This window comes from Mobula hypostoma, chromosome 12, assembly GCF_963921235.1.
Source record: "Mobula hypostoma chromosome 12, sMobHyp1.1, whole genome shotgun sequence".
NCBI lineage: Eukaryota > Metazoa > Chordata > Chondrichthyes > Myliobatiformes > Myliobatidae > Mobula > Mobula hypostoma.
The window spans coordinates 28,289,559-28,303,015 of NC_086108.1; the positions used below are offsets into that span (position 1 = coordinate 28,289,559).

At 43.6% G+C, this 13,457-nt stretch overlaps 1 protein-coding gene across 1 annotated transcript in view; it reads left to right on the forward strand.

Moving 5' to 3' along the window:
• qsox1 (quiescin Q6 sulfhydryl oxidase 1) overlaps positions 1 to 10,489 on the forward strand; it is a 164,577-nt gene extending 154,088 nt beyond the window's left edge. The window contains exon 12 of the mRNA XM_063063763.1: positions 7,882 to 10,489. Coding sequence (XP_062919833.1) covers positions 7,882 to 8,702 — 821 coding nt within the window. The 3' untranslated portion in view covers positions 8,703 to 10,489. The remainder of the gene's footprint in view (positions 1 to 7,881) is intronic.
• Positions 10,490 to 13,457: the final 2,968 nt, after the last annotated feature.

A 13,457-nucleotide genomic window follows, 5' to 3' on the forward strand; every position in this document is an offset into this window, starting at 1 on the left:
CCTTATGAGAATAGCTTGAGTGAACTTGGACATTTCTCCTTGGAGCGACAGAGGATGAGAGGTGACCTGATAGAGCTGTACAAGATAATGATAGGCATTGATCGTGTGGATAGTCAGAGGCTTTTTCCCAGGGCTGAAATGGCTGGCTTGAGAGGGCATAATTTTAAGGAGCTTGGAAGTAGGTACAGAGAAGATGTCAGGGGTAAGTTTTTTACGCAGAGAGTGGTGAGTGCATGGAACAGGTTGCCAGCGGCGGTGGTGGAGGTGGATACGATAGGGTCTTTTAAGAGACTCCTGGATGGATACATGGAGCTTAGAAAAGTAGAGGGCTATGGGTACCCCCTAGCTAGTTCTAAGGTAAGGACACGTTTGGCACAGCTTTGTGGGTCGAAGCGCCTCTGTTGTGGTGCAGGTTTTCTATGTTTCTATCCATCTATCCATCCCTCCCATGTCATTGGTACCAACAGGGACCACGATCTCTGGCTGCTCACCCTCCCACTTAAGAATGCTGTGGACTCGATCCGAAATGTACCTGATCCTGGCACCCAGGAGACAACAAACCATCCAGGAATCTTGTTCATGTCCACAGAACCTCCTTTCTATTCCCCTAACCAACTAATCCCCAATCACTACAGTTTGCCTGTTCTCCCCATTTCCCTTCTGAATCACAGAGTCCGTCTCAGTGCTAGAGACTTGACCACTGTGGTTTTCCTCTGCTAGGTCATCCCACCCAACAGTATCCAAAGCAGTATACCTGTTATTGAGGGGAATGGCCACAGAGATACTCTGCACTGGCGGCCTATTCCCTTTTACCCTTGTAACAGTCACACAGTTACCTGTTTCTAACACCTTGGGTGTAAGTATCTCCTTGTATGTCCTGTCTATCAACCCCTTGGCCTCCTGCATGATCCGGAGTTCATCCAGTTCCAGATCCAACTCCTTAACACGTTCTGTTAGAAGCTGCAGCTGGATGCTCTTCTTGCAGTTGTAGTCATCAGGGACATTGGAAGTCTCCCTGAATTTCTCACATCCCACAAGAGGAGCATTCCACTATCCTGCCTGGCATCCCCACTGCTCTAAATGTGCAATAAAGAAGAAAGAAAAAGTAAATAAATAATGGGAAAAAAATCTAGCTGTGGTCTATTGTTCTCCTTGGGGAAGCCTCGATGAGCCAAACCCTCAACTCCCCACTCCAACACTGGTCCTTGCCAGGTGCCTAACTATGCAGAATCCAATGTCTGCTCAGGGACTGTGGCGTGCAAAATGTGCCGACTGCCCCCTCTCACTTTTAAACTCTCTCTCCCTCTATTCAATCCTGTGTCTCCTCGGGCTGTGGCACCAATGTGCCGACTTCTCGCCTGCTTCGTTTAAACTCTCTCTCGCACTACACAACCCGGTGTTTCCTTGGGACTGTGGCAGGCAAAATGTACCTGATGTTTGCTTCTGCATCACCAACTGTGGGTGAATTCTATGATATTATCATTGCTTCTGAAGAGTCACTGATCAATTCTGGTTCATTGCACAACACCAAATCCAGAACGCCCTTTCCCCAGTAGATATGACCAGACTACAAGCTGCTTTAAAGGCATTCCACCAATTTATTCTCTTGGGATCCAGTACCAACCTGATATTCCCATTCTACCTGCATACTGAAGTTCTCCATGATCACCACAATATTACCTTTCTCCTGTTGTAATTTGTACCCCCAATATATTGGCTATTCTTCAGTGGCCTTTATAGAGCTCCCAGTTTGGCCTTTTTTCCCTTACAGCTTCTTAACTCCTCCCACAAGAATTTAACATCTTCTGATCCCATGTCACTTCTTGCTAAGGATTTGATTTCATTTTTTTTACCAACTGAGTCGCCCCACCCTCTGCACATCTGCCTGTCTTTATAATAGGATGTGTATCCTTGGATGTTTATCTCCCAGCTGTGATCTTCCTTCAGCAACAATTCTGTGATGCCCATGCTGTGCCTACTCTAACTGTACTATACACTCATCTACTTTGTTTCGTATACAAAGTGCCTTCAAATATGACGCCTTCAGTTTCATATTCACCATCCTTTCTCTCAAATTTGTCTCTATGTTGCCTGGTCAAATTCTTAAGCTTAACCTTCTGTCCTTATTTTTATTCTGGAGACTTCAGTAACCTCTCTTGCATTCTCCTTTTCCTTTATCCACACTTTACCGATCTGTTAAACGTACCCCCTCTACTATTTACATTGAAGCCCTATTCATATCTCTAATTCTGCAATTCACTTGGACCCTGATCCACTGACCAAATCTGAAATGCCCAGTCATTTGGATGGCTTGAACAGATCCCTGAAACACACACAAATCCTCCTCAGGATAAAGGAGGGTGCATGGTGCTGGCAGTGAGTGCTGGTATTGCCTGATGTCACCCACTCCATGATATAACACGCACTTCCTGAGTTCATCATTGGATGTGGGATGTATTCCTCATTGTGATATGTGCTGGTGTCAATGCATTTGTCGTTCTTGATTAACTTGAATCGCCTGCAGTGAATGGCTTACCAAGCCCCTTCTCGGTATTCTGATTAGCAGGTACATTGAATGGTGAAAGCAGAGAGACAAGCTGACAATGGAGTGACGAGTGACAGCCAACCCTCAGCATAATGTGGCACTTGGGATAGTGCCTGGTGCCTGACCACAAGCTCTAGTGAAGTGCAGGAGGAGAGTGGCCTGTTGAGGATTGGGCTCTCAATTGCGCTGACCTCCTTGATGGATGGATGAATGGTTAAAAGCTCTACTGCTAACAAGGCAGATTGACTGGGCACTCCATTATTGGCTGACCAGCCTGGAGAGCAAGTGTTTCAAATCAGGCAGGCCTCTCGACTGCTTGTTCTTCTGCAGCCATCTGTTCATCCAACTGTTGAATTAAACCTTGCAAGACTTTAAATTTTAAACACAAGGGCTCCATAGTTTCTCCCTACTGCAAACAATTTTCCTTCCCTAATTTCCTGTACATTCATATTTCCCTGGCAGAGTGATACGTTTTTTGGCCCCCTGGCCACCCTCAGGGTCGCTCAGCTCGCTGTCGTCTAGGGAAACAGTCCTCGGCCCCGGCAAACTGGGTAATCAGTTTGTGTGGATGCTGTGTGATGTACCCCCCCCCAAATAACAGACAATACACCAGATACGATTAAATGATTTGCAGTTTATAGATATTACTGGAACTATATAATTAATAGAGAATAAAATATAAAAGGAAAATAAAAGGCGCCACACTTATCAAAGTTCAATCTCTTCGTGCACAGACAGTTGGACCCTTCTTCTTCACCCTACGACCCCTCGGACCTCCTCGACCGGCCGCCTGGGACCAACAACGCTGGTCAACCAGACACTCCGCACAAGTCTGTCTCCGTCTCCTCACCTCGCTCGGGGTCCGACTCCATTAGCGGACTCACAGCACCTGGTCCATCCTCTGTCTCTCTCTCCCGCCTTCTCCCCAAAACCCCGCGCATACAATATCTTACAGATACACCAAAAACATAACAACTATCGCAATTGGTTCATAACATCTTCTTATCAGTAACATGATTCAAACAAACTGCTAGTGGGAAGGACTTTCTCAGCAGTTAACATAACAAAGAAGCCCTTTCAATTATAACATAACAAAGGAGTCATTTTAATTAGACTACGCAATGACACAAAAAAAACCCTTACAAAAGATTTATTGAATGGTGTAGCAGGCATGAGGGGGTGAGTGGCCCACTCCTGTGTGATAGGGCAACATGGTAGTGTAGCGGTGAGCACTTCACTTCACGGCACCACTGATCATCGATCAGAGTTCAATACCCGTCACTATCTGTAATGAGTTTGTACGTTGTCCCTGAGACCAAGTGAGATTGCTCCAGACGTTCCAGGTTCATCGCACATTAGAAATATATACAGGTTAGAGTTGGTAAATTGTGAATATGGTGCTAGTGTCAGAAGCATGGCAACACTTGTGGGCTGCCGAGCACAATCCTCACTCATTTATCTTGACATAACTGACACATTTCACTGTATGTTTTGATGTACTATACGCAGACATCCCACTCTGCAAAAACTCATTTCAGGGAGGTAGCACCATCAATTTGCAGGAGACTCCCGGAACTTCCGGGAGAGGTGGGATGTCTGCAATAGAGTAGATCCTGAGCAGCTAGCCAGCTAGTTTAAATAACGTTAGCTATGCTAATGAACAAATGACACCTGTTAAACTCACCTCAACATGTCTTTTACAGTCTTAACCCACCATGGGCAATAGAAAAGTCACTGTTGCAAACAGTGCAGCGAGCAACACTGTCATTATTTTTGACCCCTATTAGGCAGGGGTACACTTTAGTGTAGTCTGGGGTGGCCTACGTTTTATATTTTCGTTTTTTGGAACACTCTGCCATAGCGCGCTCTCGCTTGCACGCTCCCTCTCTCTTGTGGTCGCTCTCGCGCTCTCTCTTGCTCGCTCGCTCGCGCGCTCTCGCATTCCCTCGCTCGCACGCTCTCGCTTTCTTGGTCTCGCTCTCTCGCTTGCTCGCTCTCAAAAAAATTGATTTCCAGAATATTGTATATAATTTGCGGGCATCAGGGAACCACTATTTATATGCGGGAGACTCCCAGAACTTCTGGGAGAGGTGGGATGTCTACTATACGTGTAGATGTGACAAACAAAGCGAACCTTTGTATTTTCCCCTTCCTAGGCAGTGCCTCCCTCAGGTTTGAGATGACTTCCTTGCACTTGGTGTTTTGAGCAGCAGAATTTACCCATGCTTGAACTTTTTCACAGTGCTTAAGGGGACTGTGATTTGGTGGAAAAGACTCGTCAACTAAAACTTTTGTTCGTTACAGGACATATAGGTAGAAATATGCAAATCAGTCTGTTCTGGCAATTAGACCACTTTAGAGCAAATTACAGCAGCATAATGGCACAGCAAGTAGAGCATCAATTCTGACTTATGCTGCTGCCTCTGTGAAGTTTGTGCATTCTCCAGTAAATCAGTAAATGTGTGTGTTTCGTCCAGATGCTCCAGTTTCCTCCCATATCCCAAAGGCATGCAGATTGCAGGTTAATAGGGCACTGTAAATTTGTGTAGCACTTCATAAAATCCACAGCTTAGAAGATGGTCACATGGTCAAAATGCGTAGTATGCTATAGAGTACAGGTGACCTGGCTTCCCACCGCTTTCTGTAAGGAGTTTGTACGTTCTCCCAGTGACCGTGTGGGCTTCTTCCAGCTGCTCTGGCTTTTCCCCACAGTCCAAAGACAAACCAGTTGGTAGGTTAATTGGATATTGTAAATTGTCCTGTGATTATGCTGGGACTAAAATCGGGGGATTGCTGGGCAGCGTGGCTCGAAGGGCCAGAAGAGCCTATTGCATGCTATATCTCAATAAAATAAAATCCTCCCTGTCAATGTTTGTATGATGTATGAATCTCTTCCCACTTTACTCTGATGCAGCCATATTCTCCTCATATGCCTATTGAATAGCCTTCCCAGAGATATGGCAGTTCCAGTGGTTTCAACCACACAACATTTTCAGGACACACTATTTCCCTCTTCCAGAGTAAAACATTCTCACTTGCTTAGTGCTTCCTGACAGTGGGTTTTAACTTTGGCAATATTCTTGTAAACTTTTCCCATCCCACCCATGCTCTGATTGCCTTTTGGTAGAATGGAGACCACAGATGCCTACAATTAAGATTACATGGGCATGGGCAGGGTCAACTTTTCTCGGCAGCTTCCTATGTTTCTGTGCATTTGAATTGCCATACCAGACTATGATGCAACCAGTCAAGGTACATTCAACAGTACAGTTTGTTAGAGTATTCAATGTTCAAAACTCCTTACCCTCCTAACAAAGTAAAAAAAAAATGCTTGTATGCTTTCTTTTTGATTGCATATATAATCAGTAGCCACTTTATTAGGTATAGGAGTACAACCCAGTGTGACCTTCTGCTGCTGTAGCCCATCCACTTCAAGGTTCATTCAGCGATGTTCTTCTGCACATCACTGTTGTAACATGTGGTGGTTTGAGTTAGTGTCACCTTCCTGTGTCAGCTTGAACCTGTCTGGCCATTCTCCTCTGAGCTCTCTTATTAAAAAGGCATTTTCACCCACAGAACAGCTGCTCACTGGATTTTTGTTTTGTTTTTCGCATTATTATTGTTGTTTGTTGCACTATCCTCTGTAGACTCTAGATCAGGGCTTTCCAATCTTTTTGATGCTATGGACCCTAACCATTAACCGTGGGATCCGTGGACCTCCAATTGGGAACCCCTGATCTAGAGACTGTTGTACAAGGAAATCCCAGGAGCTTATCAGTTTCTGAGACATTCAAATCACCTTGTCTGGCACCAACAATTACTCCATGGTCAAAGTCGCTTAGATCACATTTTTCCCCTTTCCGATGTTTGGTCTGAATAACATCTGAACCTCTTGACCACGTCTGCATGCTTTTGTGCATTGAGTTACTGCCACATGATTGGCTGATTAGGTATTTGCGTTAATGAGCAGGTGTACAGGCGTATCTAATAAAGTGGCCACTGAGTGTATGTATGTGCTGCACCTAGAACAGGTCATCTGATATGTTAATACCCAGGAATTTGAAGCTGCTAACTTTGTCCACTGCCAATCCCCCAATCTAGACTGGTTTATGTTCACCCTTCTTCGACCTCCTAGAGTTAACAATCAGCTCTTTAGCTTTGGTGGCATTGAGCAACGGGTTGTTGTTACTCAACCAGGTGACCTGCTGTACCACAATCCAGTAAGTTGACTCATCATCACCTGTGATTCATCCAAGGTGCTACCAGTGAATTTGAAGAGGGCATGAGAACTGTGTTTGGCCATGCAGTCATGTGTGTGTAGAGTGCAGAACAGGCAGCCAGGCATTCAGCATTGAGACATACCTGTGTTGATGGTCCACAAGGAGGAGATGCTGTTACCAATTCTTACTGATTCATGTCTGCCAATGAGGAAGTCAAGTGTCCAGTTGCAGAGCGAGGTACTGGGCCCCAGGTCTTGAAGCTGGATGCTGTATTTGGATGGGCTGATTGCTTTTAATGCTGAGCAGTAGTCAGTGAACAGCAACCTGACATGAATTCCTATTGTCCAGCTGGTCTAGAGCAGAGTGAAGAGCCAGATAAATCACATCTGCTGTTTACCTGTTGTGCTACTAGGCAAATTGGAGAAGATCCAGGTCATCTCTGCGGGAGGATTTGATGCATGCCATAACTAACTTCTCAAAGCAGTTGATATAAGTGCCACTGAATGGTGGTCATTAAGGCAGGTCACCATGCTCTTCTTGGGCACCAGTACAATAGACGCCTTCTTGAAACAGTTGGGATCCTCAGAGCATAGAAACAAGAGGTTAAATCTGGCCATAACTATTCCGCACAGTTTGTCCAATGAGATTTTTAATACTCAACCAGGTACACCATCTGGACCAGGTGCCTTTTGGTGCCTCTCTTGGAGGATGCCCGGGCATCAGCCTCGGAGACTGAAATTACAGATTAGAGATGTGGTGGCTTGTTTAGGTGCATCAAGTTCTCCCTGTCAAAGCCTGCATAAAACGGGTTGAGTTCATTCAGAAGTGAAAGGTCATTGCCACTTATGCTACCTGATCTCGCCTTGTAGGAAGTTACATTGTGTAAACCGTACCACAGATGTCAAGCATCTGTCTATTATTCTAGTTGAGTCTGAAATTAACCTCTTTGCACTCACAGTAGCCTTCCAGAGGTCATACCTGGGCTCGTTATATAACTCCTGGTCACCAGCCCTACACACCATGTTTCAACTCCAGTGTGTAAAAACAAAGCCACTGAATTTTTTTTTTCATTGTATGTACTATTGATTATTTCTTTGTTTTCTTTATGTCCTTTAGGTGCACTAAGTGAGGATCCAAAATTCCCAAAGATTCAATGGCCACCTCCAGACATGTGTGCGGACTGTCACAATGAGATCAATGGGCACCATGAGTGGATTTTAGATGCAGTGATGAACTTCCTCAATGTACATTATTCTCCAGATAATATAGACTACAGTTATCTTAAAGAGGAGGAGGAACTCCGGAAGAAGCAGCAGAAGGTGGAAGAAGATACTTGGCAGGGTCAAGAGAGGACTGTCCCAGAAGAAGAGTGGAAGAAAGACATAGATGAAGACAAGGGCAAGCAAGAAAAAGAAAAAAGCACAGAACAATCAATGATGAATGAAGAACGTCAAGTCAACCAAAGGAGTGTAAGGAGAATCAGAAGTCAAAAGAGGAGTTTTGTCAAGTGGAAACACACTGCTAGGAGGGATGTAGAAGATATTGTCGACCTGGACTTGTTTGTGAATGAACAATACAAAAAACAAGCTTTGAAGGGCAGGGCTGAAAATGAGAGAGCCAGCATGATGAGCAAGAAATACCGTGGACCCCAACTGCACCTACAGTCCATTGATGAATCCGGAGAGTCTAAGGAGATGCTGCAAAATTGGGTAGTCTGGGGTGGAGATAATGTCATTGCCAAGAAAAAATGGATTGGTCTGAGGGGGATGAACTTCTCCCGCATGGATACTGGCCTTTGTATTATGTTGTATTTCCTGACCGCTTTGTCTCTATTGTCATTGTACCTCTATTTCAAAATGATGTTTCGGTGTTGGAAATTGAAATATTGGTTCGCATCAGCCTGTATTGGCATTAAATATAGCAGGGAAAGGAAGTGATAAAACAAAGACTAGGTTTATAGGCCTCAGGGAGTGCAATGATATATGTTTCCACTCACATTAATGTTCCATTGACATGGAAGCTCTTGAATTAGAAACAATTTAGAACATTATTATCTTAGCTAAGGAAAATAATGTTTCCATGGGGTCACTTGTAAATTAACAATAATGGACACATTTGATCACAAAATAATTTCAAATCTAGAATATTAGATTCTGACTTGCTCACTCAAGTAAGATAAAACACCAAGATTTCAAACCCTCCATGATAATGCTCCAGTGTTTTTGCAAAGGACTTCTGCTTGAGAAAACAATTTGGTATGTCACAGTCTATGAGGTATGATTCAGAAATTACCACCTAACTCTGCAGAGGTAAATATGCACCTATCCTACATATATCAAAAAAATCTCTAAGACCAGACTTTGATGTTCTCATCTCAAAGCACATTGGATAAGTTTTATGGCAGTTGGTGAGAAAATAGGGTAAGGAGACAGAACCTCTGTGACTTCCTAAACCGGAGCAGGTAGATTTGCACACTATGGTCCATTTGCAGGTAAAATGTAAACAGTTGCACTTCTCAAGTAATTATGCTGAAACATTTCCAACCAACCAATAAAATCCCACCATAGAAACATCCTTTTCCCAAAAGTACTGCACACAATGGATAACCCCATGCACAGCATATTTAGAAACATTGAATTTGCACAGGACTGACTGCTTAATCTTGAGGTGACTTTCACAAGACAAATTCCACCATGGTCTCAATATGGTGGCTTAACACTAACTGCAAATTGTTCCCTCTGATTTTTCACAAGCGTCAAGTTGTCCAAACCTGTGCAGTGGTCCAAACTGACATCTTTTTAGAGGAGATTCTAAAACAAGGCTCTGTTTGGTCACTCAAGTGATTGTTAAAAGTCACTTTGCAGTATTCGAAGAAGAATAATACAAGCCCCAGAAATTTATTTTGCATACTGATAACATAGCCAGTGTTTATTGCATAATCCTAAATACTCCTCAGCTGACTGATTGCCTTATTGAGACATTCAGAGGATAATTGAGAACCAATCGCATTACACAGGGTCTGGAGTCATATACAGGCCAGTCCATGTCAGGAGGCACATTTCCTTCCCTGAAGGTCATTAGCAAACCTGAGGTTTTTACAAGAATCCAACAGTTTCACAATTTGTTTTAAAATTAATAATCATCATATTGTTATTTGTATAGAAATTGGCTGCCATGTTTCCGACATTATAACTTCACTCAGGAAGGAGATGATTGGTGAGAAAGTACTTTGGAGACCGCAAAAGGCACCGTATCAAAGGAAACCCTTTCTTCGGACAGAAGTAATGAAGTGATCAAAAGCATTGAAGTTGCTGATGATAGTGCTTATCTTGCAGCGGGAGAAGTTCTGCATGCCTTATGGCTTCCTTTGAAGGAGGCAACCTTGTGGGATAGATCTCAGAATATCCCTGTTTGAAAGCAAGTTGAACTGCTCCAACAGGTATTAAAAATGAAAGAAAATCAGCTACATTCACACTGACGAAGAGCAAAGAACTCTAAACAGATGATCTCCAAATAATCTTTTACTGTTTGCTCCATTGCTTCTTTTAGTGGTTTGAAAACAATTGGCCACCTTCAGTTCCTGGTATCGGTATTCTGAAAAGGCATTTCACAAGATTTTCTGCCCTGCCTGGGAAGTACACATTTTTGATTTGTTTCTGTACTGCTAACATAATCATTTTTTAATTAAAAGGAAATCCTTGAGTTTCACCTTTGTAGGACTCTTTCAGTTCTTATTTCACTGGTTTCCATCATCACCAACCTGAAGAAAAACTGTTTTGGGTTAATGAAAACGCAAAAGATTCCACAGAGGCTGGAAATCTAGAGTAACACAAAATCCTGGAGGAATTCAGCAGCATTTATGGAGAGGAATAAAGAGCAGGCACTTCAGGATGAGACCCTTCATTACTGATTAATGTAATACACCCCTCACACTGAGACGCTAAGACACCCAGTGAGCACAATCCCTGGTTTGAAAGATCAATGCAACACCCGCAGAGGACATTTATGCCCATTTAATGCTTCTTACATTGTTATACCGACTTCACATTTACGAGGGGTGATTGATATCTTCCTGGCCTAAGGTAGAAGGAGTCAATTTTAGAAAACCTAGCACATTTATATTTCAACATAGCCCCCTCCTACATTTACACACTTAGTCCAGCGGTCGTGGAGCATACGGATCTTGTACCTCCAGAAAGTGTCCACAGCAGGGGTGATTGATAAGTTGGTGGCCTCGGGTAGAAGGAGATGAGTTATACAGCTCTCGTTGCATGCACATGCAGTTCAACTCTTTGAGTGATTATGCTGAAAGTTTGAAGTTAATAACTCATCTCCTTCTACCTTAGGCCACGAATTTATCATTTACCCCTGCTGTGGACATTTTCTGGAGGTCCAAGATCCGAATGCTCCACGACCGCTGGACTAAGTGTGTACATGTAGGAGGGGAGTAGGTTGAAAAATAAATGTGCTAGTTTTTCTAAAATTGACTCCTTCTACCTTAGGCCACAAACTTATCAATCACCCCTCGTAAAATATATTTCACTGGCCTTGGGAAAGTGGAGGAGGGACTGAGGTCATGAATCAATTATCTTTCTTTGCTTTTGGTGCTGAGCAGTCTGCAGGTGAGCACGTGTTTTGTAATGGCAATGCCACATTTATAAAGCCGTATTGTACCATCAATGTAATGAGAGCTTTATATAATAATATGCAAGTTCATTATCTGTTGGGAAAGATAAGGTAAAGTCTGATTGTTTTCTGTGAGAAATTAATTTTGAGTTCCATTTGAACTTGACACATTCAGTTGCATTGAAGGCGGTGGAAGCAAATGCTGGGTGATGAATACAGTTATACATAGCAGGGATAGGCCCCACCATCCACTATGATCGTGGCTATTCTGCCCCAGGGCTCTTCTCACCATTTCCACAACAGGCTCTTTTGAGGTCACTAAGAATTAGCAGCTGATTAGGAAGGTTTAACTTTTGTGAGAAACTCTATGGTGGTATTTCAAAATAATATTTATTGTTATATGTACAAGTGGAATTGAAGTCTTGCAGTGGTATCACAGGCACATTTGTAAGAAAAATATAAATGATACACATTAGTTTTCTTTTCAGTTTCTCTGTCCATTTAGCTTATTCAACTGACTTTGAGGGAGGAAAAAGGCTGTTTGACCCTATAAGTGCCACTGAGGAGGACATGGCACAACCTCCATGAATATCTCCAAGCAGAGAAGGCTACCAATGGCTTCACCATCCCTAGTTTTTCTCATCTAACATTTCAAACATAGAACACAGAACAGTACTGCACAGGACCAGGCCCCTTCACCCAAAATGTGCCAGATCAGCTAAAAAGCCAATCAAAAATCAATCAAATCAAACCAAGTTCAATTATCATTCAAGCCATACATAGATACAGCTGAACGAGACACGCATTCCCCTGGGGCCAAGGTGCAAACATTCAAAATAGCAAGTAACATAATTCAAAATACCAAGCAAAGAAACATATTCACGTGAAAAATAACATACCCTGAGCAACAATGTCCAGCAGTCAATGTACAATCTCCCAACAGTGTACAGATGCATGCAATCCAGCCTGTCACTCCAGCGTTCAAACATGAGAGGGCAGCACCGATGGACAAGGCCAGGGCCCAGCTAAGCTCAACCACGCAGTAGTGCTTCCACGTCTCTCACCTGCTCGGCAACAGCAGCCAAGCCCGAGGCTTAAGGCCTGGTCCTCACTACAACTCAGTCTATGCAGCTCCCATGTCATCTGTCCCTCACCAGACAAGGGTAACAGGCCAGACAAGGGCAACTTACATTATCACTGTTTAACAGAGTCTTGCGATCACAAGTGAAACGTCCGAGACAAGCTCCCATGGTTATACTGTACCAACTGCAATGCTTGCAAGCTGGGGTGGAGCAGCAACACAGTCTGCAGCCAGGTCAGTTCATCTGAATCCAAACCGGCTCCACCGACATCCCAACCAGCTCATCCGATACCCTGAACAGCTCCTTCAACACCTCAGCCAGCTCCTCCACTGATACCAGTCCAGCTACTCTGATCAACAAGTAGCTCGCTGATGGAGTAGCCCTGCAGTACCCAATATTCTTGGAGCAGAATTGTCTTTGGATTGTAAAAAACAAATTTTTAGCGACACTTTCGTGCTAAGTAACAACACGAATTTAGCGGTGCCGCCTTGCCTGCAAAATGTTTCCAGCATTTTGTCGATATGAATCTTCTTTCAGGAATTGGCTGGGTCCTTTTTTTCGCCACTCTCCTGCTGTACGTGGGGGGAGCTAATGTGATGCAGCCTCAAATACAGGGCTTAGTCGGAGTTGTTAACCCTTACGCCATGTGGATCGAACACAGGTGAAATATGAGTATTAAGCACAAAAAAAAACAAATTTTACAAATTAAAAAGCACCTTTGATTGCCCCCAAAAGGCTGCTGCATTCACATGCACTGCCAAAGAAACCCAAAAACTAATCCCCCCTACCTACACAATGTCCATTTCACTCTACCTTCCTCATACTCATGTGCCTATCTAAACGCCTCTTAAGAGCCTCTAATGTATTTTCCTCTACCACCATACCAGGCAGTGCATTCCAGGCATCCACCACTCTCTGAGTGAAAAACCTACCCCTCAAATCCCCTTTCAACCTACCTTTGAACTTGCAATGCATGCGTTCTGG